The 26,515-nt window shown below is 51.9% G+C and overlaps 7 protein-coding genes across 7 annotated transcripts; 4 read left to right on the forward strand and 3 right to left on the reverse strand.

Moving 5' to 3' along the window:
- Positions 1 to 788: 788 nt before the first annotated feature.
- COCMIDRAFT_99994 (uncharacterized protein) lies at positions 789 to 2,331 on the forward strand (the record flags this gene model as incomplete). Its single annotated transcript, XM_007691551.1, has 3 exons — positions 789 to 1,281; positions 1,335 to 1,474; positions 1,525 to 2,331. 3 exons carry the CDS (start codon positions 789 to 791, stop codon positions 2,329 to 2,331), a joined length of 1,440 nt encoding a protein of 479 aa, XP_007689741.1.
- A 1,600-nt stretch (positions 2,332 to 3,931) lies between these two features.
- Positions 3,932 to 7,811, forward strand: COCMIDRAFT_38336 (uncharacterized protein; the record flags this gene model as incomplete). Its single annotated transcript, XM_007691540.1, has 6 exons — positions 3,932 to 4,004; positions 4,054 to 4,123; positions 4,174 to 4,394; positions 4,445 to 5,794; positions 6,726 to 7,669; positions 7,767 to 7,811. The coding sequence occupies 6 exons, from the start codon at positions 3,932 to 3,934 to the stop codon at positions 7,809 to 7,811; spliced, it is 2,703 nt and encodes a 900-aa protein (XP_007689730.1).
- A 588-nt stretch (positions 7,812 to 8,399) lies between these two features.
- COCMIDRAFT_6843 (uncharacterized protein) lies at positions 8,400 to 12,020 on the reverse strand (the record flags this gene model as incomplete). The annotated part of the gene is made up of 1 exon (XM_007691526.1): positions 8,400 to 12,020. One exon carries the CDS (start codon positions 12,018 to 12,020, stop codon positions 8,400 to 8,402), a length of 3,621 nt encoding a protein of 1,206 aa, XP_007689716.1.
- A 594-nt stretch (positions 12,021 to 12,614) lies between these two features.
- Positions 12,615 to 14,554, reverse strand: COCMIDRAFT_6844 (uncharacterized protein; the record flags this gene model as incomplete). The annotated part of the gene is made up of 2 exons (XM_007691527.1): positions 12,615 to 14,454; positions 14,511 to 14,554. 2 exons carry the CDS (start codon positions 14,552 to 14,554, stop codon positions 12,615 to 12,617), a joined length of 1,884 nt encoding a protein of 627 aa, XP_007689717.1.
- Positions 14,555 to 15,280: 726 nt separating this feature from the next.
- COCMIDRAFT_6845 (uncharacterized protein) lies at positions 15,281 to 18,635 on the forward strand (the record flags this gene model as incomplete). The annotated part of the gene is made up of 8 exons (XM_007691528.1): positions 15,281 to 15,506; positions 15,562 to 15,920; positions 15,973 to 16,731; positions 16,782 to 17,435; positions 17,565 to 17,708; positions 17,756 to 17,792; positions 17,843 to 18,025; positions 18,088 to 18,635. The coding sequence occupies 8 exons, from the start codon at positions 15,281 to 15,283 to the stop codon at positions 18,633 to 18,635; spliced, it is 2,910 nt and encodes a 969-aa protein (XP_007689718.1).
- Positions 18,636 to 21,183: 2,548 nt separating this feature from the next.
- Positions 21,184 to 24,035, forward strand: COCMIDRAFT_99995 (glycoside hydrolase family 31 protein; the record flags this gene model as incomplete). Its single annotated transcript, XM_007691552.1, has 3 exons — positions 21,184 to 21,439; positions 21,499 to 22,730; positions 22,797 to 24,035. 3 exons carry the CDS (start codon positions 21,184 to 21,186, stop codon positions 24,033 to 24,035), a joined length of 2,727 nt encoding a protein of 908 aa, XP_007689742.1.
- An 883-nt stretch (positions 24,036 to 24,918) lies between these two features.
- On the reverse strand, positions 24,919 to 26,300 carry COCMIDRAFT_100012 (uncharacterized protein; the record flags this gene model as incomplete). The annotated part of the gene is made up of 2 exons (XM_007691553.1): positions 24,919 to 25,706; positions 25,760 to 26,300. 2 exons carry the CDS (start codon positions 26,298 to 26,300, stop codon positions 24,919 to 24,921), a joined length of 1,329 nt encoding a protein of 442 aa, XP_007689743.1.
- Between the last annotated feature and the right edge of the window lie 215 nt (positions 26,301 to 26,515).

Consider the following 26,515-nt stretch of genomic DNA (forward strand, 5'->3'; position numbering starts at 1 on the left):
CCCAAGACACCAGACGGCATCGGCCCAGGTGGTGTGCAGTCGACTAACGAGGCCCTTCTCGCGCTCGGACTCCGGGCGCACATCGTGGTCCCTTTTGTTGACTAGCTCGTGGCCGGGATCCGCCCAAGGCCGTAAGCGCTCTAGCGCCCTTTGACTTTCTGGGCAACTACGCGCAGCGAGTAAAGAAGTACCTGCAGACTTTCAACACCACGTCCCCCCATCACCGCCCATCCCCTGCCCCGACACCTCACCCGTCTATATCTATCTCAGGTACGTACTGCACCACAAGAACGGTCCGCTTTCGTTCCGTGCTGCCCGCAACCTCCCGCACAAGACCCTTCTCACCGCTCCACTCCCCTTTTCCCCCCCAGCCGTGGCCAGCCCGACTGCCAGACCGACAATTTCTGGCGCGCCACTCCTTTGCCCCTTCACTCGCTCACCCGCTCTGCTGCCTCCACGCTCCTTCACCCACGCGACTGACTTTGCCCTCGTCCAGTCCCTCCGCTGCATTGACCTGCGCGCGGTCCGACACGAGACTCGACTTGTACTCACTGCCGCTCCAAAGCATCCCGACTCTTGTCGTCGACGCCTACTGATTTCCGCCCTCCTGTCTCTCCTTCACTCCAGCGCGACACGTGCAACTGCGAGGCTCACAGCCAGCCCGCTCCACCCTCCTTCTCTCTCCTGGTGCGCTCCGCCCCCCTCTCCGTCTCTTACCCCCCAAACCTCCCCATTTTGGCCCTTTTTTTTTCCCACGTCGCCCGTCACGCGAAGCGAGCTCTGAGACAATGGAGCTTGACACGATTCTGAACGCGAGATTAACAGCCTCCCTAGGACACGGTTCCCTATTCACCATGCAGCACGCAATGCAGCAACAGCACTTTGGCGCGCCCCCGTCGTACCTCAACGGCGGCCACATCAAGTCTGAAAACGGTTCTGAACGCGGCGTCTCGCCTCACCCGTCAGATTCATCGCGCTACTCATCGCAGCAACCACAGCAGCAACTCCCCTCATACCCTTCCATCCCCCAGCAGCACATGAACGGCCTCCGCTACCCCTCGCCCTCACAGATGCAGGCGCCCATGCCCATGCTGAACAACAGCAACTACATCCCAAACCCCCCAGATCACGCCTATGCTCAGCAACAACAGATGCCCGACAACCAGGTTCAGCACCAGCACAATGGTGGGCGGCCCGCCTCTGATACGGGTCCACCAAAGGCGTTCGCGTGCTCGACATGTGGTAAAGGCTTCGCGCGACGCAGTGACCTCGCACGTCATGGTACGAAGCTTGGACCGCAACATTAAAACTGCAGCGCACTGACACACTCGCAGAACGTATCCACAGCGGCATCCGACCTCATGTCTGCGATTACCCAAACTGCGGCAAGCAGTTCATCCAGCGTTCAGCGCTGACGGTTCATCAACGTGTCCACACTGGCGAGAAGCCTCACATGTGCGAACGATGCGGAAAGGTATGTTTCACGCTTGGCTCGCTTGCTTTCTCCTCACTAACATCAACAAGCCCTTTAGTGATTCTAGCTCTCTGGCCCGCCATCGCCGTATCCACTCTGGCAAGCGCCCATACAAGTGCCCCTATGCCGACTGCCAGAAGACGTTCACGCGACGCACCACTTTGACACGTCACCAGAACCACCACACTGGCACTGTTGAGGAGGCGGCCGCTGCTACAGCCGCTGCGCTTGCCTCGCGTGCTTCTGCTTCGAGCAGGACTGGCCGCTCTGACGGCGGTGACTATTCCGAGACAGCTTCCCCGCTGGGCACTCCTTCGCCCAACGACCGCACGCTGTCTCTCTCGCCTGCCAATGGAATGCCCGCAGGTGGCATGCCCGGTCTTCACCGCCAGGGCTCTGACTACGCCTACATGGGCGGCATCAACGTCCCACCGCACATGCGTCACGAGATGCCTCAGCCTAGCCCCCGAGCATCTCCTGCGCTTACTGCGCAATCGTATGGCTCCAACGTGAGCGGCTCTCGCCCCGCCATCACATCCCACCCAAGTGCATATGGCCCACCACCGATCCTTGAGCCACCTGCGTCTGCCAACCACAACCAGTCTGGAGGTACCAACAGCGCTAATGGAAGCCCGCATATGTCTGCCATGGGCTGGCAATCGCCCGGTCAACAGGCCCTGCCTTCTCCAGGTGCTGGTGATAATGGATACGTCTACCCTGAGCCCCAGTACCAGGCGCAGAACGGCATGTACTACCAACACAACAACATCCGTCGCCCAAACAGCACCGAGCCTGATCACTACAACCCCAACCAACAGCGGATGGGCAACGAGATGTGGGCGCCTGCCGTTCAATAGACCACAAAACCTTTTAGTATCGTAATGCCTTGATCGACTCTCCGTCCAACCATCGTATCATGTCCATTGTAATAGCCGAGCAGTCTCGGATACTGGCTTGGACGAGCTACCATGCACTCAACAGGGCCTTTTGGAGCCATGGTGGTACCATCATGGGTCATCGCTTTCGTCTGTACAACTAATACATGCGAGTCCTTTAGAGTGGTGTTTTTTCGTTTCGGCCAGCAGGATTCATAAACCCTGACTGCCAACCAAAATTTTCCTTTGCGCACTGGCGTGTTCTATTGTTTACATCAAAATGTCCTGCATGGCAGATTTCATGGATTCGCAGGACTTGAAGCGCTCGGAGGTTTTTCTACATGTTTTCCCGACTTTGTCATCTCCTCCCTTGTTTCTCAAAGTTTCTCTCTGTTTACATTTCTGGTATTTATCTGGTGGCGGGTTCTCCGGGGTTTACTTTCTAGTTGCTTTTGACCGGGAGCTCACCACAGGATGGCAGGCGTTGGGCGTGTCTGCGACACATCAAGATTGGCAAGGGCGTCCTGGCCTGTATCTTTTCTGTCTCGTTTCTCTTACGGACATGGGCAAATCTCTAGACTGGTATTTAATGAAGGACTTACATCCACTTTTAGACTACAACTATTCTGCGCAAGCAGGACCAAAAAATGTGAATCAATTTTAATTTAGTTGGTATCCCTCCAGAGCCTGCAATGTGAGAGTGAGGATGGAGGCAAATGTGAGCTCTAGATGACAAATGACCAGCATTCCTTGGGCCTCTCATGTGTCCTTGGTGCTTGACATGATTGGACTCAACAGGCCGTTTGTGCGGTGGGTGTTGGTCGAATAAGTCGTGCCGGCAGTTAGGGGGTTGCAATGATGCCCAACCGTAGCTTTGGATTGCTGCTATTATAGGCGCACCAGCGTGCATCTCTCAGACACAGTGTTTGATCTTTGTTGGGCATGTTGGACTTTGTTGCAGGTATTTCACGCCACTGCTGTGGCTTCGCCCAAACCGGTTGGGTTCACTCGAGCATGTTCCCTAGCATTGCATGATATTACCAAGGACGGCTGACGAATCTGCCTCGTCAGCCCGCTCGCCAGTCGCCTCTAGCACCTTTGGCTGCTCGCGAGCACATCTGGTCACTTGGAGAAATTGGCGGCTCAAAAGGGTAGAGAAGGGCTGCTATGGCTTGGCTAGGTACATCGAGGAGTTTCCAAGGCGGGTGATATTTTCTGGGGTTGACGTCGTAGCGCTCCGACCCTGGGTTTCGGTCGCTCGGGCCCTGGCTATGCTGCAGGTGGTCATCAGCGCACCAGCCTCGCATTACGTCTATCCACGACTCTCCTGCAAGTCTATTTTACCACAGCTTGCCACAGCCCACACGGAAGACACAGCCCCATTTTCCCACCCTCGCTGGACCTTCTACGGGCTCCAAATCATCGCGCCACTCATTGCTTGAGCTCGTCTGGTTAGCGGCACGTCATACGCCCAGCGCTCCAGCTCTGATCCGCTGCACGCCTGTTGCGACCTTTCCTCCCGACAGCTCCGCTGCCCCCTACTACCTTTTGATCATTTTTTTTTCCGAGACACATCGCAGCCATGAGTAAAATCGCAAGGTCCGTCAAGAACGTGACAAAGGGCTACAGCCAGGTCGAAGTCAAGGTCCGGAATGGTAGGGAGCACCCTGTGAGCTACACGTATGGCGCATCTAACAATTGCAGCCACCAGCAACGATCCATGGGGCCCTGTGGGCTCCGACATGGCTGAGATTGCCCAAATCACCTTCAATAGGTATGGGCGCCTTGTGTGGTCGCGCCCGGCTATGCTGACACCTTGTCCAGTTCGACCGACTTCTACCAGGTAATGGACATGCTGGACAAACGACTCAACGACCGAGGCAAGAACTGGCGCCACGTCCTCAAATCGCTCAAAGTGCTCGACTACTGCCTGCACGAGGGCTCAGAGCTCGTTGTTACCTGGGCGCGCAAGAATATCTACATCATCAAGACATTGCGCGAATTCCAACACATTGATGAGGATGGCCGTGACGTTGGCCAGAATGGTAAGCGCGTCTCGCACCGCAGCAAGAACGTGTTACTAAGACACTTGTAGTGCGAATGGCAGCCAAGGAGTTGACTTCGCTCATTATGGACGAAGAACGATTACGCGCCGAGCGAGCCGACAGGAAGTCGTGGAAGTCGCGAGTTACGGGCATTGAGGAATATCCTGGAGGCGGACCCCAGGGTGTAGATCATGATGCGCAAAGGCGCCAGCGGAACGGCGAACAGCGTCGTAACCGTAGAACAGAAGAAGAGGACATAGAGCTTAGACTAGCCCTTGAGGCTAGCAGGAACGAGGCCGAGGAAGAGAAGAAGCGTCGAGAACGCAGCGCGAGGGCCGATGAGAATGATGATGACCTGGAGAAGGCGATCAAGTTGAGTAAAGAGGAAGAGGAGTTGCGCCGCAAGGAGCTCGAGCAAACCAATGCCGACCTGCTTTTCGGAGAGACTACCGCCCAGCCAAGTATCTACCAGCCCACCGGAAACAATCAGGGTTATCAGCAGCAGGGTCAGGTTGACTGGTTTGGCAACCTTGTGGATCCAAATCAGCAGCAGCAGCAACCCCAGAACACTGGTTTCCTCAACAGTGCATACGCTCAGCCTACTGGAATGCAGCCCCAGCAGACGGGATTCCAGAACGGGTATGGGGGCTATGGAGGTTTCCAACAGCAGCCACAACCGACAGGTTTTGATCAGTTTGGCGCTCAGCAGCAACAGCAATATTTGCAACCTCAGCACACTATTCAGCCCCAGCAAACCGCTTTTACTAACAACCCATATGGCCAATTTGGCGGATTTGGAGACATGAGCCAGCAGCAGCAACCGCAGCAAGACCAGAACACACTCCAGCCTGGCAGCCACAACCCATGGGCTAGCAACAAGACCCAGGAATCCCTGATGCCGCAGCCGACCGGCTCCAACAACCCATTCGCGCAGTCTTTCAACCGACCGCAGCCAACGCAGTCCTTCACACAGCCGACGCTGAACACGCTAAGTGAGCAAAAGACTCAGACTCAGTTCAACACACCGTCCTTCAGCCCTCAGCCATCATTCTCTCCACAGGCAACACCACAGCCGCAGCAGCAACAGCGACCACAACCACCGCAGAAGGAAATGGACCCAACCGCTGCCCGACTCAACGCACTCTTGGCAACCGGAGAGGGTCAAGACACTTTTGGCAATGTAGGAAACATGCGTATTCCCGCTCAACACACTGCGCCAGGAACGTTTGTCAACTCAGCCGGCGCGGGTTTGAATAAGATCAACGCAAATGCCACTGGAAATAACCCCTTCTTGAACTCGCAGTTCACAGGCATGCCTCAACAAAACCGCTTGATGCCTGCACAGACTGGACCAGCGAGCAACTTTGGTGCCAACCCGTACGGCAATGCCAATCCGTTCGGTGCCCAGCAGCAGCAGAACCGACAACCCGGCAGCAATAACCTAATAGACTTATAAGGTAGTCTAGGTAGGTATGCGGAGGAATTTTCCTTAGCTTTTTTGTCGTCTCCGCTACCTGATGTCTGTAACTGGAAAACGGTTATCTGGAGACATTATTCCTCATGCTCTGGAGATTCTGTAGGAGGGGGGGGGGGAGGTGTCTGAATGCTTCATAAGTTTCGAGGTTACAACAAACTGTAGGGGGCGGAACAGATGGATAGGGCGTGTGTTTGTTTTCTGATTCCCTTTATTATTAATTTCTCGACCGACGCCGATTGTGTAGATACGAAGCCGGCAGTCCGCACTGTCCTGGCTGCAGTAGATAACAATTTGGTGCAAATCATTTGACAGAGACAAATTCCTGCAATGCTATTTTGGCTCATAAGGGCCATGTTTTTCAAACACAACGCATTCATGGTACGCTCAGGGCTCTTGTTCACACCCCACATGTTACTCTTTCTGTACTATTTATTGAAGAAGCACGTGACGCAATTATCATGCGCATTGGCACCTGCGTGCTGGATCCTCAGACGCGCTACTGGTGTTCTCGACCCCGCAATCACCCACCTTCCGACCCGCGAATCCACTTGTCTGTTACCTACTTCTGACATTCACTGCTTTTTTGTTTATCAGTAAACAAGATTCTTGCTATTGTGTTTGTATTGTTGCGTTATCCGACCCGATATTCCATTGTATCTGCGCCTGCGATGATGAGCTAGCTAGCCGGACTGTCTCCCTAAGACTAGAACGTGGTATTTCGCACGTCCGACGCGTCATTTCCTCCTATCGAGGTGACCGTCGGCACCGCATAGCCGACCAAAAAAAAGAAACCTTTCCTAACATTGCTACTCTGCCGATGAGTTGTTCGACTTTATTCGATATTATCATACCAGAGAAGCCAGTCATGGATCGGCGCGCGGCACCCAGACGGAAGAGATTAATACTAGCAGATGAGGTTGAGCCTCACGATAACAGATCGAAGAGATCTCGCACATGCGATACTGTCAGCGATGCAGTACCAGAGAGTCCGACGTCATGCCCCAGTCCTTTGAACCCGCCCGTTCGAACCGGCCTTGCGACACCAGAGCCCAGCAACTTGTCCGAATGCGAAGCTGCGCCATCATGCCCGACGGTCGACGACATCCTCGGATCCCCTTTTCCATTCATGAAGCTTCCCGCCGAACTTCGCATCCACATATACCACATGGCGCTCGTACGCGAGGAACCGCTCCTCCTCCATGCTGACCGTGCCCCCGAGAAGCCTGACGAAGACGAGTTTCCTCCTGCGCCAGCGCCCGTTTTACGTAGAGTGTGGTTTCATGGGCCCGAGCAGCGACCATACTTGAACCAGCGGGGCAGAGGCCAGAGTCCAGGACCGGAGCGCATTCCGCTTAGCGACCCCATCATCCCAGAGATTTTGCGATTGAATAAGCAGATATACAAGGAGGCGCGGCAGGTTCTCTACAGCGACAACGTGTTTACACTCAGCTTGACAAGCGGCATACACACACTTTCGACGCTGCACCAGCGCTCCCGCAGCCTCATCAAACACGTCGTTCTTACAATACCTTCGCACCACGATATCCTCGATGGCTTCGCCGACCTCGTCCGCTTGGGCCTGCGATACTGCTGGGGTCTCAAGACTTTCAAAATCATCCTACAAGCCAGCCTACCCGACGACGGGAGAATGACGGGCGCAACGAGCGTATACGCAAATGCGTTTCATATACTGAGATGGCTGCCGCGCGGCTGTAATGTAGGCCTCGAAGGCAACGTCAGCGATACGGTTAAGAAGGTTGTGGCTGAGGAAGGCAGACTACAGGCTGTGCTTGATGAGGTGAGTTTTTTTTTTCAATGATTGATTTTTCCCTTTAAGGGAATCCTAGGATAGATTTATTCTAGGAACATTTACGCATTCTAACTGTGGATTACAGGCGAGTTATCTAAAGAGACAGCATCAGATGCCTGAGCGACACTAGGTGCGTGCCAGGCTCTAGATGCATGTCGTGGAGAGTATGTCGTTGTTAGACGATGACAATGGCCTTTGCGCTCCTGTACCTGACCTACCTTTCCGTGTTGTGGAGATGGTAGAGATAAAAGGAGGAGAGAGTGGAGTACTATTATCCCCTGTGAAAGGTGCCATATATGTCGCCCCCAAGCTTTGTAAACCTGCAGCAAACCCTATACCCAAACCTGCATTTTTTTTTGGTTTTTTGCTTCATCAGACTCACATGTCTATCCCCGTTTTCTTGTGTCTCGTTGCACATTGTACTTTGAAATGCGTGCACTCTGTACCATGTAGTAGAACATTGTAAGTTCCAAAACGAAATTTACGTAGACAAAGGGAGAGGGAGGGGGGAAATTGTCTCTATTGCAGTCGAAAGGGAAGAAAAAAAGAATGTCTACATCTACTTTGCTACGGCACGACTGCTATACATGCTGTTTACGAACTCCCCCAAGAGCAAATCAATCCCTTGGTCATACTTTCTTCAAACCTCCTCGAACTTTGCCCCTCACAAAAAGGCCTATTTGCAACCCCCCCCCCCAACAAAACCAAACTCATATGCTTAACTCAAATCAAAGCCCGCACCCGAAAAAACACTATACAGCAACTTCTCCTTGAGCGTCGCCTCATCACGATACATGGGCAACTTGAGCAAATTCACACACGTACTCGTGCTGGGCAACCTCTCCTGATCGCTACCAGCATCACGAATGCTAAAGCGGGGGTTAAGCGTCGCGAAGCCCAGCAGCGGGGCGCGAGGGGTGCTCGTGACGAATTTGAGGACAGCACGGCGCTCGTCGTCGGACATTTCCTTCATGACTTTCCAGAGGAGCTGGATGGTCGGGTGCTCGAGGCCGTCGTCGCCAATGACATACGTACCACCATATATGGTGTTGCGGCGGAGGTCTTCGACGTCGATGGAGGTACGGGTGCCGGAGATGAGGGTTTGTAGTTCGGACTGGTTGAACATGGAGAGCCAGGAGGGTTGGATCATTGTGCTGAGGCCGCGGAGGAAGGCGGCGGTTTGGGCATAGGGTTGGTTCTGGAGGCGGTGGCGTGCCATGTAGCTGATGTAGACGAGACGGTTTTGGTTCGTGACGGGTGTGTTGGAGCCGTCGGGCTTGAGGTCCTTGGTGATAGCCTTGGTCTTCTTGGGTGTAGTGGTATGGTCGACGACAATGGTGTCTGTAACTGTGAAATTGAGCGAGAAATCCTCTACATCACCGGGGTAAGTTTTGAGCTTGTGCAGGCCTTGGTAAAGCTCTTCGTCCAGGTCGCGAAGGTCGTTGAGCGTTGGTCGGTAGCCTGATTCGTTGGGTGCGGAGCCGGCGCCGCCTGTCAGGGCCCATTTGCGTAGGAAGAAGGGTGCAAAGTTGACGTCAATCAAGATGCCCTCGTACATGCATTTTCCGATGATGCGACCCAAGAACTCGTAGCGTTGAAGCAGCTCTGTGATTTGCGCACGATACTCTTGTGATCCTTCGCGTATGCCCGCTTGTCGCAGAGCTTCCTTGTGCTCTTCGAGTGCCGCAGGATTGGGATAGAGGAGATGTTGGTCGTTCTCGATGAACATGTCGATATAGTCTGTAGGCATAAAGGCTCGGTTGGTGACGCTTGTCAGAAACTCCTTGGTGACACCACCACCATCGATACCAGCTTCCTGTGCACCGAACTGATCCAAGAAAGTGATTTGAATTGGTTCCTTCAAGCCCTGTCCCAGATCATAAAACTGGTCGAAAGCATCATCAAACTCGTTTTCTCTCCTGATCCTGGCAGAGTGCCTTTCGAATTGACCGCGAGCATTTGGTTGCTGCATCAGTCTGAATCGCCAGAGCTCGGGATCAGAACCGCCTCTTCGCTTGGTCATGTCCAGGTGTACGAATTCTCGGAAGATTTGTACCCTGGTAGTGAATGGTATGAAGAATGGCATGTTCTGCAGTATTTCCAACCGAGGAGCCACAGCCTGAAGGTACCTTCTTCTTGACGCCTTGCGTTGTTGTCGCTGCAATTTCTCCAATCGTCGTTGTTGCTGGGTCCGACTCGTCCCAATGAGCTGTGGTGTATCGTCGAACTCTTCTTCTTGGTCATCTAGATCATCTCCGTCCTCTTCTTGGATCTTGTGCCGTGACTCTTCCTCCTCGACTACAGCTGGAATGAAGCCAGTCATATCGAATCGTGAAGTCATCAGCCAGTGGTCTGGCGGCAGGAACTTGCGTCGCGAGTCACGCTCATAGACCATACGAAGGAGACCTGTGACCAGCCCTTTAACATAGTCGATCCTCAATCCAGCCACTCCGCCTATAGATGGCTCGACTTGCTCTTTCTGGCTTTGATTTTCGATTGCTTTCGGGTTGAAGTAGTTGAACCCCGTGCTGCTGCTTTCGGCACTGTCTTCTGATGTGGTGATTTCTACTGCATTGAAGTAAAGTGTGAAACCAAGATTCTTTAAGAATGTCGTGAGGTCCTTGACTTCGGTCAAAGGTAGTCCATTATCACGGACTTGCCCAGAATAGGCATCTTGTTGTCCGGCACTGAAGAACTCTTCGTCATCTGTAACTTTCAGCACAAATGTGTAAAGTTCCAGGAATACTAGTATGACCCGCCATTCATCCGTAACAGCGGCATCACGATTTACTTGCTGCTGCGCTGGTTGCCAGAACCCGTGCTCTGTCAGACCGGATGTACCCGGACGACCTGAGCTGTTAGTGTCGGATGACTTTGGCTTCAGTAGACCAATGGCAGCCCGTGAGTCCTTGAAAATTGTGGAAAAGACTGATGACCTTCTCGATGCCTCCCAGAAGTAGCGGATAGCGGGCAACTTCCGTATGCTCTTCCCAGACGACTCCGATGGGCCAATGTAAAGCCACATGCGTATTTCGTCACCTCTTCGTGGAAAGAAGCGTAGCAGTGCCAGTGCATAGTTGGCAAGCTGCCGCGCTTCATCAACCTTTTCGTCTTCGGAAGTGTCGAGCGATTGCGATGAGCCAGCCAAGAGACTCCCAATTCCTTCCTGATGCACCAGAGATTCAACCTGCTGTTTGAGAAACCCAGTCACTGCACCTGAATCCGAATTGACGGCATCGTCTTCGGTAATCTCCATGATGGGGTGGTCTTCATCAACTATATTGACAGGTAGCGAATTCAGAAGAACAGATACAACGGATACAAAGTCTTTGTGTACAGCGTACGCCTCTGGGGTATCAAAATTGTGAGCATAGCGGTGGAAATAGATGAAGGTTCCCAGCAAGCGGAGCCGACTCAGTGTACTCTGTAATTCCGGCCTGTTTTGTAGGCCAGATCGTTTAGCTAGTGTAGCCAGCGCATTCGCAAGTAATTTGTAGTTTATCGAGTCGGCGAGCGAATCCCGAAGCTTCTGTATAGGCGGTGATGTCGAGTCTGAACTAAGCAACGGAAGCGTCAAGAAGTGCACCCCAAGCGCTTCGTAAGCATCCAAAGTATACCCAGTAACCTTCAGTGGCGCGACCAGGGTTTTCAGCACGACGCCGACTACGTTCAGCCCATTGTCGGACGACTCGAGTTCGGGAGAAAGCCTAGATACGACTTGTGCGAGGGTGCGGTAATAGTTCTGGGCGTTTCGCGATGTCTCGGCAGGTATCTGTTCGGCTAAAAACTGCAGGGTGGTAAGAGATGTCCCGATCTGACTCCATTGTGTTGATGAGGGCCTGAGCTGGCGTTCGATGGCAACCAAGGTAATCCGTTGAAGTCTTGAATATGCCGGCGGCCATGGTCCGCTAGGTTTCAGACCCAATGACTGCACTGTTTCCATCTGTCTTGCTCCATAATGCTGTATCCGTTTCAGGTCATCCTCGCTGCGGGTGGAGGCAAAACGAAGTAGCCGTTGTAATTGAGCAAGAGCCTCGTCTTCTGAGGCATACGCTCCCTGTTGTGAGAGTCCATTGGAAGCCTCTCGTCTGTCCCATTCATCCCGTACTTGGTCAGCCACTTTCCGCCTGGCTGAATGACCCCGCCACACCCTTTGTATTCGCTTGGCGGCATTTAATGTATCTCGTTCTCGCTGTCGTTGTGCTCGGTCTTGCTGTGCTCGGTCGAGGGCGGCCTGTGATCCAGCACCAGAGCCTGGAGGGCCGAAGGGATTGGTCTTCTTCCCACTGAGATTGACCTGTCGCGCCCGACGCGGGTTTCCCGTGAAGCTCGTGAACATGGTGGCGGGGCGCCCAAATGGGTCGAGGAGGGTATATGGAATCGGTGAATGAAGAGTGTGTGCTGTTCAATCTGCTTCCAGGCAGTATGCAATGGAAGAAAGTGACAAACAGGCTGTGGGAGGAGTGTAGGATTAGTCGTGGATCTATGGGTGAGTGTACAGTGCTAAACGGGAAAGCCGACAAGGAAAGCGTAGGCAACAATGCGTTGTGTTGATCGGGTAGTATAACCCATGCGTGACAGTGAGGATGCAGGCGAACAAGCGATGCAAGTGGCAGGACAAGAAGACTCGGATTGGAATCGACTTCGACCGCTTTCTACGTGTCTCCAGCGGCGACGGTCGTGATGGAGCAGCAAGCGATAGTAAGCATCGCCGCTGTTACCTCCGAGATTGTCCGTGCACTGGTGCCGTCATTGCTGTCGCGTCTGTCTGCCATCAACACTATTACAACACCACATCTTCGCTGGTAGTTACGCGTTTCAACAAACGACTACTTACACACTCGGTGTCACATTAAGTCGTATCAATTAGTATCATACATACTGCATAGGAGAACAAGTCACATGCAAAAGTAAAGACAACAACGATGCTCTGCTAACCCCAGAACTCTCTCAAGTCCTCTGCCCGCCACTTTGTACTCCACCCCGACTGTACTTCAATCCTTTCCAGCAACTCCAAGATGGCCTTGTGCTCGCTCTCGTGACTCATCCATTGGCCTGCGATCCACAGAGGCTGTATCGCATTGGTCCACGCACCGTGGTGGTCATTGCTCATCGATATCCCGCAGATCTGGCGTGCATGCCAGAAAATAGAGTTCGGCTTAGGTGTGATAGAGATCCCTGCAGGCTTGTGCTTAAGCATCAGAAGACACGCTGTGTGGTAAAGTTGGTTCCCCGAGATGGCGGCAGAGTTGCTATACAGGATCTTGGGAAATGGCCGTGTAGGGTTTGTGAGAGATGTTATGGGGAGCATCTCTGCCTGACGCGAAGCATGCCATGCAGAAACATGGTTCCAAAGCCTCACCCACCGAGCCATGTAAGCTTCATCTCGAATCTCTAACGTATCGAGTGAGACACCAGTGCGGCCGGCCAAATTTGGGTGGAAGGAGAGCAAGTCGAGTACCTGTGCACACAAGTATACCACTTCACACGCGTGAGTGTTGTATCCTTTGTTCGCTCGAAAGAGATGCACATGAGCATCAAGACTCATGCCCAAGGCCCAGCGCTCAACGGGGATGAGCGTTTTGGATGATGCAATAAGTCCACCACATACATCCATACGAGCGAAGCACCAGAACAGGGCTTGTTCGAGGCCACCAGAGAAGCCATGGATTCCGGCTGCCTCAATCAAATGTGCACAGCCATCTAGATGCTGATGCCACACCTTGGATGAACTGCTTTGCATCTCTAGTACGCATAGTACCACGCATGTTGCTATCACTGCCGTGCTGCGTGTATGTAGATGCGGAAGGACAAGTTGGATGGCCGTTTGGTATAAAGCTAGGCTGCGCTCGGTGTGTACGCTCTTGTTCTTTACCTCAAGCTGTCGCGCTGATAATGCTAGTATTGAGTACTTCAGGTGCTCGTGGGAACGTGCTAATATAGGAAGTTGGTGTTGGAAATGGCGTTCACCATCGAACTTGTCAATCCAAGGTGCTATTTCATCGAGCCAATTCTTCCACAACTCAAATTCTTCCTCGGCTGATAGCTGGAACACTGGTAATTGAGGACGGCTCGAGTCCCCGCCAATGACAGTGTCAAATGGGATTTGCGTGGCGCGTCTTTTTGCCACTGTATCGAAATCGGTGTCTACAGGCCATATGTGAGTGTCCCTTGAAGAGTCACGCGAGGCTTCTGGGGTATCATCACTGGATCGTGCCTTTTGTTTCAGATGACTTCTGAATACGGTATGAGCGTCGAGGTATGCAGATCCTGGAAGAAAGATTGTGTTGTCTGGGTGTGCGGCAACTACTGGACTATTACATGTCACCACTGCATCTGCAGAAACATGTATGGGTACGTATCCCTGGGGTCGAGCCTGACTCGGGATATCCTCAACGTTCGTACAAGATGTGTTTTTCCGCCAGCACGAGCCATTTTGAAATAAGAAGCTCCGGTCATCGATCGTGGTTGGTGAGGGATCGCTGTAAATACTGACCCACTTGTTATCAGACTGATCGCAAGCGTCGGGCCCATCTCCTGGGTTGTCACACTGGTAGTCCCGCATGACTTCTGCAGTAACATCTTTAATCCTGAAACGCTTAGGCGGAAATCCTGGGGGCTGATGCAATAGTGATGGATGAATTGCCAACGCATTCTCGGCTCGGAAGGTGAGGCGAGAAGCCCATTCGCATTTGTCGTTCTTAGCAGCACAACGCGAGCACGTTGGCTTCAATTCATCGCACTTGCGCCTCCTGATCTTGCAGTTCAAACATCTGGAGACCAAGTCAGTACGTTGTAGTCGTTTCCACTGGTTCTGTGCAGCACTGACCCATGCCGCGTTCTTGCCCGTTTGATCCCACGATCCTCCGCCATGAATTGCGGACCAAAGACGCCCGACGGCCAAGTAGAGCAGCAGGAAACTTTGCCTTGACACGGAGGAGCCCGAAACTTATGTATTTCCAGGGCGCACATGCGCAAATCAACCTGCTCACCAGCTGCGAGTACGCCATGTGGGGACCCCGCATCTTGGCCTTGATCACGCTTCGTATTCGATTGTCTGAAATGCCAGTAGTTTTTCCAGTTGTTCCAAAAAAAAGGTGATAGCTGGCAGGGCCTCGTAACGCCTGACCATCACAGTCGCATAGCTTTTACCGCTGACATAAGCAGTGCTTCTCTCAGTTCGGGAAGGTGAGCATGTCAGTAATCCTTTCCTGACAGTCGCCACCCCAAAATCATCTCTACCATTGAAAAAGACTTTTCTATTAATAACGAAATGATGTTGAAAATGAAGGGCATGGAAATGACCACAATTTCCGCTAGTCCGGCCATACTCAAGCACCTTGGACTGATTGTACCTTTATCTACGTACCCTAGCTTGAAAGGACAGGTGAGAGCTGATGGAAGTCATGTATTACATGATCCACGCCCATTAACTTCACACCATGGCTCCCCGGTCTCTCACCTCGCTGTTGTAGTGGAGTCTGGTCTAAGGCTTGCTCTCTCACCTAAAAGCGATCTATAACTACTGGAACCCCGTCAATCCTTTTCCCTTCTTGACTCTTTTCCATCTTTCTATTGTCTCAACTTTCAGTGACCGCGATGGAAGAGGACGATAACAACATGCAACAATGTGTGCTGGACGGTCCGCAGAGTCCTGTATTCGAACCTGAACGCTCAGTACCAGTTGCTCCGGAAGCAAATATGATCCCAAACCCCACGAAAGTCTATCTTAATAGACTTAAAGCTATTGAGACGAGCACTAGAGCTGCTATTGCTAGCTGGAATCCTAGCACCATGGGCTCTGTGCTACCCGCTAAGCGATCAGGTATGCAACCATAGCAATGCGTACCTAAATTAAATTAAAGACTAATACCTCCCAGCATCTGAGATATCGATTGATAGTGAAGATGAAGATGAAGATAGCGACGATGAAAAAGATACAGCAGTGCCTCCGCTTGACCTAACTCAGCAGCGCCGTCCAAAGCTACCCATCTACCATCCAGGATTTCAACGGTCAGAGAAGGATGTTCAGAATATACTGCGAGTGTTCAAAGACTTCCTAGAAGCAGCTGCGAATCAGGGTATTGGTGGCGAAGAGGCTATTTGTCTCCACTCACAAGCTGTCAAAAATAGCATTATTTCCTACCAGGAAGAGATTCGGTTTGCAGTGACAGGAGACACAGGATCTGGGAAGTCTGCAACTACGAATGCTTTACTAGGTGACGACCTGACTCCAGAAGTAATTTTGGTTCTAGGTTACTGCTTGAGTTGTTTAACTGACGACAACGCAGGGTGATAGTGGCAGTGCCTGCACTAACGTGGTAACGGAGTTCCGTCAGAAGAAACTCTCCACCAATATAGGTGCTGTCCAAGCAGAGGTAAAATTTTACTGCCTCGAATATTGCCTCGAAAACCTTGTAACTACTTGGTTTAAGCAATGGTTTGCTACCCAACAGCGGATGGTGAGCGATGAAGAAGACGTCGATGACGACGATCGGGCACGCAAAGACGCCGCTCTGGATTGCTTGAACCATCTCTTCGCTCACCGTGTCGCACCTGAATCGCTAGAGAAATTTATGTTTACAAGCAAGTCTTGGAAAGATAGTTCAGTACTCTCAAAGCTACGGAAATGGACCATTGAAATACACGAGCAATTTGTTCGGGACGGCGAGCTCTTTGTCCTCCTCACATCTAGCACGCACAGCGACATGCGCGAACAGCTTCGCCCTTTCCGAATGAAAGCACCAAATGCGCGTTTCAACGGGAAGCCTCTTTCTTTCAGCCCATGGCCGTTTGTGGAGATTATCAGGTACTATGTCGACAGCCCTCTGTTACAGGATGGAATCTGCTTAGCCGATGTACCGGGGGCGAAAGACATCAACGTATACCGCGTTACGACTGCAGAGGATTATTTGCAGCAGTGCGAAAAGACGATTGTAGTTGTCGACATCAAGCGGGCCACGAGCGACCAATCTTTTCGACAGCACTATCTGGATGCGCACCGTAGGCGACACCATGGTAGCGTCATTCTTGTGGCCACTAGATCTGACGTAAGCCATCCGGGATACATGTTCTATCCATTTACTAATTGATATCACAGGAAATGAATGATGATGGTGGTAGTACACTGCAACTGGATGCCGTAGCGGAAGAACAGCTGGCCCCCATCGAGGAAAAGCTGAGCGAACTCACAGGTGAGGTCCAGATTATCGAAAAAGACATCGAGACCAACAAACAAAACATCAAAAGCATCAGAATCATAGGCAATAAAAGCTCTGTCACCGAAGACGATCGCTCGAAGGAAGCCTTGCGCGCCAGCAACAAGAACCTGGGTACACGCAAAAAAGAGTTGAAGACGTGCATTGTTTCCTTGGAAAAAGAACGTAAAGACGTTCGAATTGCTTGCCGTAACAGGTTCGTTGCTACGGGTTTGAGCCGGATGTACAGTCAAAACACTGGCGACGATGCGGGCGCTGCATCCTTTTGCATTTCTAATCGCATGTACATGCGGTACCGCCGGGGATACAATACTGCGTATCCTGACAAGATCCCGTCTATGAAGTTGGAAGACACAAAAATCCTTGCGCTTTTCAATCATATTGCTGGACAGCCTTCCCAAGGAAAGGTCGCCGTTCTTGAAAACTTTATCCAGTTTAAAATCCCCATGCTGCTAAGCATCTTCCAGATGAGCTGTAGCAAGAGTACAGAAGCTCGGGTAGAGTATGTAACTAAGATTCTGGACAAGGCCATCAAGGTAAGTCATTTGATCACTGTGTTTGAAGAACAAGCTTGACGGAAGGATGTGAACTCGATTTGTGTGCTTGTACAGAATCAAAGTCAAGGTGCAGCCTCAATATGGACATTCACTGAATAAAAAAAATAGGATATCGAGTTGAACATCGAGAAAATAGAAAAGAGATGCCGCAACACGTTCTTGAAAGACCTTTTGGCTGAGCTTTCAAAACGTGAGCTGCAGGACAAGTTTGATAGCAAGGCCGAGGAGAAGCTCGAGGAGCTTGAGAAGATGGTAAGAATTGAGTGTTTCTGAAAACGACTTGTTGCTCACTATCACAGCCTGCCGCTACGCATAGGGCTCTAGTCAAACATCATGGTACATCATCCTGGTATCGTATGTACGAAGCGTCCGCTAATGAATGCCAGGGAAATGGCATCAGAAGAAGCTGGGCATTAAACACGACGTGAATGCTGCACTCCTATCATTTGTTGCATCTGATATTGATAAGCATTTCCGACAAGCAATCGAAGGTGCACCTTCATCGTTTAAAGCCCATGCTGCACAAACTATCAAGACAAGCTTCCGTGAACTAAATAAGCGATTGAAAGGTATTTCGTCACGCTGTTTCCGCTAATCATGCTAACCATGCTAATACACGAATCTATCCCAGATGATCCACAGGCTCTAGCCGGAGATGCGTACCGGACCTGCTTCGGCAACAATGTTGTTGATCATGAAAAGAACATTACAGTCACGATCGAAGCTGCCACGAAGAAGCTCCGCGAACGCGTCATCGAAGTCTTCGGCAAAGCCATCAAGCCTACCGAAAAAGGATACATACACGAAGCAATGGATCCTGTCTATAAAAAGGCCGAGCTGCAAAAAGCCGGAAAACGCCAGAAGGTCATGGACGTCCGCCATGCATATCTCAAAGAGAAGATCCTTGGCCTCCAAGGGATTTTTCCTGCCATTGCGGAACGGACCAAAGAAGATGTGGAAGAGCTCGTCAAGGACACTTGCAAAGACCTCCGCAAAGAAATGGTTGGTATTCTCGAAACTATTCGAGATGCTTTTCGGCGACAGAAGCATAGCAAAGAGCATGATACTCCGGAAGGCCAGCGTTTCCGTAAGGACCTGCACGAGTTGGTTGCTGAGGCGTCGAGGATTTTGAAGGGCACTGTGTGCGAGAGTTTGGAAAGGTGCAAGGAGTACAAGTAAGGCATCAAGTGCACCTTGGGCTATGGTGGTTTTGGGAAATCGAGCGGGTGACATGGCGTGGGCGTTTTGGGTCACACGTGGTATGCTTTCTGGGAGAGCATAACGGCGTTTTGGTAATGCATGAATGGTTTACCCATTCTCAAACACAACACATAGCATAGCCTCCTCATATGAATACTGGATGCTTTGGTATTTCATCTTGGCAGGCTCGCTAACTCGAGTAGCTCGGAGCGACCCCAATCCAAAAGTCTTTTCTGAACACCAGTCATTCCGTGCATACTTGCTCGCACTGTTAAAAGCTGACCCACATCTTTAGCCTCGAAATAGCTCCAACTTTAAATGATCACCGCAACACCAAGAAAAGCTACTTCGCAGCCTGGCTTCCCATCGAGATCACGATCACAACCAAACCAAGATTCCGCGGAAAGGCGAAATAGCGTCCAAAACTCTGCAAACCGGGACTTTCTCTTCCCGCAAACTAGTAACAAAACTCCCCACGGCCCTACGCATGCACACAGCAGTCAAGCGTCCCAAATCCAAAGAAACATCCGCCCAGGCTAATCCTTAGCAGCGAATCAAACCACCAGGAAGAGGAAAGAATCCCAAGTCATGAGAACAAGCTCGATTTTAGAGCATAATGGTTCTAAACACTGCATACAACAAAAAAACAGCGCAATGGGGGAAACCTTGGGGTAGACGAAGGGAGAAAAAAAAGGAGGCCGATCCGGTATGTAGTATAGCCTTTAGTAGGCCCTTTCGCGACTGAAAACGGGACTGGGGCGACAAAGGAAAGCGTATGGGTGTATAGTAGTTCAAGGTTTGTCCTTGGGGACAGACACATGGACAAGGCTTGCTTGGCACATGCTCATGGCCCACTCTGCATAGATGGCAGACGACAGTCAACGGAAAAGACGGCGTTGTTGCGGCCCTAGGGTTACTATGTAGAAGGTGGGCACGTGGGTGGTTTGTGTTTTTGTTTCTTTTTCTTTTGGAGTCTTGTGGTTAAGCCCTGCGATTTTTTTTGTTTTTGCTCGGGTTTGCTTGATGCGTGTACCGGCATGTACATATTGTTTGTTTGTTGTACCTAGATACCGTACGTACCACTTTGACGTGGTTCAATTCACGACTGTGCGTATCGATAACTTACGTGGTCAACCATGTACATTTTTCTTCTGTGTGTATACGTGACGCCCTGTTTTTTTTCTTCTTTTGGACGTTTGATTCCGTGCGCGCCGACACGGGAAAGGCGGCGAGGCGGTGGAGAAAGGAAGGCAATGCAAGGACGAGGGGGAAGTGGATCTGATGACGGCATGTGAATGCTGCTGCTGCCCAAGGGCCCGGTCAGCGCGAGCCTTGCTTACACCTTCTCCTTCTGCTTCTTCCAATGACTAGTCACGCATACATGTTCCGAGAGTAGCAGGTCCCCAAGTGTGAGCAAACGAAGAATGTAAAGCGGAACGAGCAGAGTGGACAAGAGACAAGATTGCTACCGCACCCCGTTGGCCCTTCTAGTCTGTTGAGAAGGGGGCATGTGACTCGGCCCCCCGCATGTTGCTAGGATGATTAGCGCGGGAACAGTGGAGACAGGCCGTTCACGCGAACCTTGCGTCTGATCTGCCCAGAGTCCCCCCCAAACGTCACGAAGACACCTCACGATGTCTGGAATGCCAAAAGAAGGGGGGTCTCTCGGGGACACCCGACCTACAGTTTTCCTTGCGCGGTGGTTGACTTTGCTTGTGTAATCGTCATCATCGGTTACTGCCCCTGGACTTTTGATCTGATGTTGTGCATTTTCGTCCCCGGCCAAGGCGCCGACGCTTCTATGTCGATCCCCTGATGGGATCTTTTGCCCCTTGTGACATGGCTGTTGATTGGAAGACAACCATGTGTGCTGGCATTAAAACGCACGCCGATACATTCCAGGAATGGGCAAAGACCCATCTGATGTAACTGTAGTGGTAGGAAAGCCTCTCACCCCGGATCGTAGTCGAGATTCCCTAGTTAACCCCATGTCTAGTCCGCGACTAGTCCCCATACAACAAATCATGTTTTGTTTCATCTACGCGCTGGGCCCTCCCAGCAAGTAATATTGGTTTGCTTGGTGTTTAATCTTATGGGTCGGGAAAAAAATGCGCAAGGTACGCAATTCTATGCTGCTTGCGTATTCCATGGCAACCGTTGGTCTATACATTCGGAGATGAATCGAAGGCAAAACAAACCCCCTTTTTTGTTTTCCTTTCTTCTCTTTCGGCATGCTGTCATTTTGTGACCTAGCATGAGCTTCCTTCCCCGGAAAAGCATCATGTGGTCCTTCTTGGGTGCAGGGCCCAAGCCAGTATGATGTGGGTCAAGCGGTGGACAAAAGTCTCAGTCGCACCCTTGCTCACTTATTATCCTTTGCCGTTATAGTAAACGGTAACTTAAGCGCCTTCACTTCCAAGCTTTTCTTTCATTATATAGTCCTGGAGTGAACGGCCTTGCTTTGGTCTTCTTCTTCCTTCCCCACAATCGGCTCTCAACTCTTGGTGAACACTGCTAGTTGACTAAGATGATACGCCATATTTTGCTCGGGCTTGCCGCCTGCTCGAGCTTCACTAATGCGGCTCCTCTAGTGCACGAGGCTACTGACCTCGCTGCTACCCTCACTCGCCGCGCAGAAGTGGATAGCTGCCCTGGCTATACTGCCTCGAATGTTGTTGAAAAAGACTCTACTTTGACGGCCGATCTCACTCTCGCTGGTGATGCCTGCAATGCATACAGCGACGATATTAAGAATTTAAAGTTGCTCGTCGAGTACCAAAATAGTGAGTCTTCCCTGTTCTGCTGCTGTATCAAGTTGCCATTCATACTAACTAACGATCAGATGAGCGTCTTCACGTCAAAATCTACGATGCCGACCTCCAGGTTTTCCAGGTCCAAGAATCAGTCTTCCCCCGGCCAAAACACGAGAAAGCATCAACGGACAGCACGGCCCTCCAATTTGATGTAAAGGAAAGTCCGTTTTCTTTTACAGTCAAGCGCAGGGATGGTGGTGAGGTTCTTTTTGATACTGAAACCGTCCCCCTGGTCTTCGAGAAACAGTACGTGCGCCTTCGGACCAAGCTCCCTGACAACCCAAACATCTACGGTCTCGGTGAGCACAGTGATTCGTTCCGCTTCCATACGGATAAGTACGAGCGTGTGTTTTTGAACGGCGAGTCCATTAACATTCCCACCAACGCCAATCTGTATGGCTCTCACCCAGTGTATTTTGACCACCGTGGTGGTAAGGGTACTCATGGTGTTTTCATGCTCAACTCGAGTCCGATGCAAGTGGACATTAAAAAGGCCGACAGTGGTTATCAGTACCTAGAGTACAACACCGTTGGTGGAGTCATTGATTTGTACTTCATGGCTGGCAGCAAGCCCGCCGAGGTTTCCAAGCAATACGCTGATGTTGCCGGTTACTCTGCAATGTACCCATACTGGACTCTTGGTTTCCACCAGTGCAAGTACGGATACTGGGATGTCAACATGGTTGCGGAAGTTGTTGCCAACTACTCCACTGCTGGAATTCCTCTCGAGGTCATGTGGACCGATATCGACTACATGCACCTTCGCGAGGACTTTACCACCGATCCTGATCGTTTCCCGCTCTCAAAGATGCGTGAATTGGTATCAACTCTTCACTCGCGCGATCAGAAGTACGTCCTGATCTTGGATCCTGGTGTTCATGCGGTCGGCAACTACGAGCCTTACGAGAAGGGCCATGAAATGGAGGTTTTCCTTAAGGCTGCCGATGGTACTGATTTCCTTGGAGTCCAGTGGCCTGGAGAGGTCGCATGGCCCGATTGGTTTGCACCCAACACCCAGGAGTGGTGGACACAGGAAATTCTCAAGCAGTTTGATGCTGATAGCGGTATTAACCTTGATGGACTCTGGGTCGACATGAACGAGGCATCCAATTTTTGCCAGGACCCTCAGACTTGCAACCCCCGCCAAAAGGCTATCGACGATGGTATCCCACCAAAACCTGGAAATGCTCCTCGCCCCAACACTGGTCGCCCTATCCCCGGCTTCCCAGCGTCGTTCCAGCCTTCTTCCGGTAACAGCTCAGTCAAGGCTCGTGATTCGAAGTACCTTCTTTCTCGCGAATCTTCTGCTGGCTTGAAGACACGTCAGTCCGCTGGTATCATTACTCCACGTCAATCCGCCAACGGCAGCATGAAGGGTTTCCCAGACCGCAACTGGTTCGACCCTGCTTACCGCGTCAACAGCCATCTCGGTAAGATCTCGCAGCAGACCATTGCAATGAACACGACAAACTACGATGGAACCTGGCAGTACGACACGCACAACCTGTACGGCAGCATGATGGCCTCGGCAACCCGCGAATCCATGCTCATCCGTCGTCCCAAGGTCCGTCCCTTTGTCCTCACCCGCTCCACATTCGCGGGAATCGGCCGCAAGGTAGCACATTGGTTCGGTGACAACGCCTCCATCTGGGAGCACTACCGCACCTCCATCCGCCAGATGCTGTCCTTCGTCTCCATGCACCAAATGCCCATGGTCGGCTCCGATGTGTGTGGCTTCAACGGCAACGCAGATCAATACATGTGCGCACGGTGGGCCGTATTGGGCGCCTTCCAGCCCTTCTACCGCAACCACGCCGAACTCAGCACTATCCAGCAAGAATTCTACCAATGGCCCGTTGTCGCCAATGCCGCCAAAAAGGCCATCGAGACCCGTTACAAACTCATGGACTATATCTACACCGCCCTCTACTACCAAACCCAAGACGGCACTCCAATGATCAACCCACTGTTCTTCCTCTACCCAGAAGACGAAAAGACTTTCGACATCCAAGAACAATGGTTCTACGGTAATGCCCTTCTTATCTCCCCCGTGACAGTCGATTACTCGGACACAGTCACGTTCTACCTGCCCAACGACGTCTTCTACGACTACTGGACCTACGGAAAAGTGCAGGGCCAGGGCCAAAACGTCACAGTCAGCAACCTAACCTACAGCGACATCCCTGTGCATATTCGTGGTGGAAGCATAATCCCGCACCGCGTGAACAGCGCGAATACCACAAAGGCGCTGCGTAACGAGGACTTTTTCGTGCTCGTGGCCCCTGATGCACAGGGTAAAGCGGCGGGGCAGTTGTACCTTGATGACGGGGAGAGCATCGAGCAAGCCGGCACTAGCGAGATTAACTTTTCCTTTGATAATGGCAAGTTTAGTGCTACGGGGTCGTTTGGGTATAAGGCGCAGGGCGCGGAGAGCCTCGCAGTTGCGCGGGTCGTGGTATTGGGCCAGGCGCAGGAGGGCGCGACGGGCGATTTTGATGCCAAGAAGCAGACTATTGAGGTCAAGGGGCCGTGGACCTTGGACACGGAGTTTGGCTTTGACCTGTGACTATCTAGGAGCGCTGTCGGTGGCGCTATTGCCCAGGCCGGCGGTGCTACTGCTACTGCTACTACCGTTACTTCGGATGGAGGCGGGCCGCGCTGTGGTGGAGCATGGTGGCGGCGTTTACTCATTGTGCTTGGGGTGAGCATTTCTATCATTGGCATGTAGAATGGCGTTCTTGGTTTTTTTGCTTTTTAAAGGGGTTACGGATACACATGTTAGCTTGAGCGAGCATTGGCTAGCGGATTTACGCATAGGAATGAGATACCATCTAAGGCGCTAGTGCTGCATAGCATAGCAACTCTATTATGATAGTGGTTTTTTTTCATCTATGCAAGGCGGATAAAGTACATCCGTCAATCTGTTGGTCACTCGGCAAAGCTGTCATGCCCGAGCGCGTACTACGGCGATACCAGATCGGCCATGCTGTCAATATCACACCACGTTGCTGCGGCGGTGCGTACCGCCCATTCCCGATCATCCCGTCAGTGAGGTCGTGCAGATTAGCTGTGGTCACAGCGCGATGTGAGACAGGGCGTCCGGGGGGACTGAGATCATTTGTGCGGGGTAGTGGAGGGTTGACTCTGGTGAGACCAAGACAACTGACAGGTTACCCAGGTGGTAGGTCACACGAGCCTCTCAACCGTAAGCCCACCTAGGGCAAAATACACGTGGCATAAAAGGCACTTGTTGGTTTTTAGTGCACAGAAAGTGAGCAGTCTCTCGCAGCGGGAACCGACTGATGTATATCTTGTGACTGTGGTGAAAGTCTGTGGGTGGCCGCTCCGATGGGTCATGAGGTTGCACACTGTTCTGGCATCCGTCTTGGACGTGTGTCGACGGGTTGACATAGGCATGTTTTCCGAAAGAACATTCAATACTAGACCGTTCATTCACCCGCAATGGTTGTTGCCTCGAGTTCGTCGCGCACACTGTTAAGACTGACGTCTTGGACCTCGTAGCCAACCTCAATCTTATTCTTTGGCCGCGCCTTATTGAGTCCCTCAAGCAAAACACATGCTTTGCAGACCTCTTGGCTGGAAAGATACCCGCACTTGCTGCACTGGCCCATAACCTGCTTATTTGTTTTCTTTGGCGTGTAGACTTTTTTGGCTTTCTTGCCATTGGGAAGCGGGACGGCACTATCCGGTTGTTGGCCCTGTTGGTTTGCACCACAGGTAACACTCTTTGTTGTGATTTCGATCTCAAGGCTGGCGTCCGCAGCAGCTTCGTTCTGTCTTAGATGTGCTTCGACACTTGCCATCTCGCCACCGGTGCTGCGCCCTTGAGCGCTTCCACACCCGCCCTCTTCTTCTTCAGCGACAGGCACACTACTTGAACATGCACCTCCGCAACCTTCATCGCTGCCTGGTACCAGTTTGGCCATGTCTTCTCCACTTCTCACCACGTCTAGGATGGCGCTTGGGCGCACACGTTCGAGGTTCTTGATCAAAGCGCGCGCACTGCCTCGGAAGGCTTCGGGGGAGTAGATGCATTCAGTGCTAAAGTAGTCGAGGTTCTTGTGGTGGGCGTAGAGGACGATTTCCTTTTCGTATGCGTACTTGAGAGGCTTGCTGCGCTTGATGTTTGTGTTCGAGGCAGGGTCGGAGGATGCCGATGGCGTAGACGTAACGATGGATGTGGTGCGTGACAGGCGGGGAAGGTCGCCTCGCAGTACTACTTGAGTGAGTTCATGGCCACAACTACATAGCGAGCGAGGCAGTACGCACAATTCATCAATACCGTCTCGGCGACATCGTCAGCATTGTGTCCTGTGACGACATGCTTGACACCGAGTCTCGATGCGCCGCGATCGAGGGCTTGTCGTCTGAAGACGCCGCAGTAGGTGCAATTTCCTTTTTTACCAACTTGCTCTACAACCTGGTCCATGGTCCATCCGTATAGCTCAGCATATCCAAGGATAGTCAGAGGCATGTCGTACTGCTGTGCGTTTCGCTTTACTGTTTCGAGGCTGTCATCCCGATAGCCCTTGATTCCTTCGTCAATGGACAAGAGAATGAGGTCGAGTCCATAGTCGTAGCGCTCGTTGAGGGTCTTGAGAACGGAGGCAAGTACGGTGCTGTCTTTTCCGCCCGAGGCGCCAATGGCGACTTTTTCGCCCCGGTGGAAGAGGGAATTCGTCGTGATGGTGTGGTGGATTTCGGTTTCGAAGACGGCGATGAAGCACGTCTTGCATAAGCGGGAGTGGTCCTTAGGGCGCAAGATCAGCGCGCGATTGACGCTGCAGAGAGCGCAGGGCGAGGGCGGCATGGCTTGGCGCTGTTTTTTGGGATGTTGTCGTCGTGGTTGTCTTGTGTGGCGGGGATGAAGGAAATGCGACAGGCTTGGTGGGCGACTGCGGGGCGCAATGAGTGGCGCAGGCAAGTGGCGCATGAGTCATGACAATCGGCAGGCGGGGCAGGACCGCTACCGTCATTATTGAAACGACCGGCTGGATTGTGACGCCTGCTGTACCTGATCATCCT

This window comes from Bipolaris oryzae, assembly GCF_000523455.1.
Source record: "Bipolaris oryzae ATCC 44560 unplaced genomic scaffold scaffold_102, whole genome shotgun sequence".
Classification (NCBI taxonomy): Eukaryota; Fungi; Ascomycota; class Dothideomycetes; order Pleosporales; family Pleosporaceae; genus Bipolaris; species Bipolaris oryzae.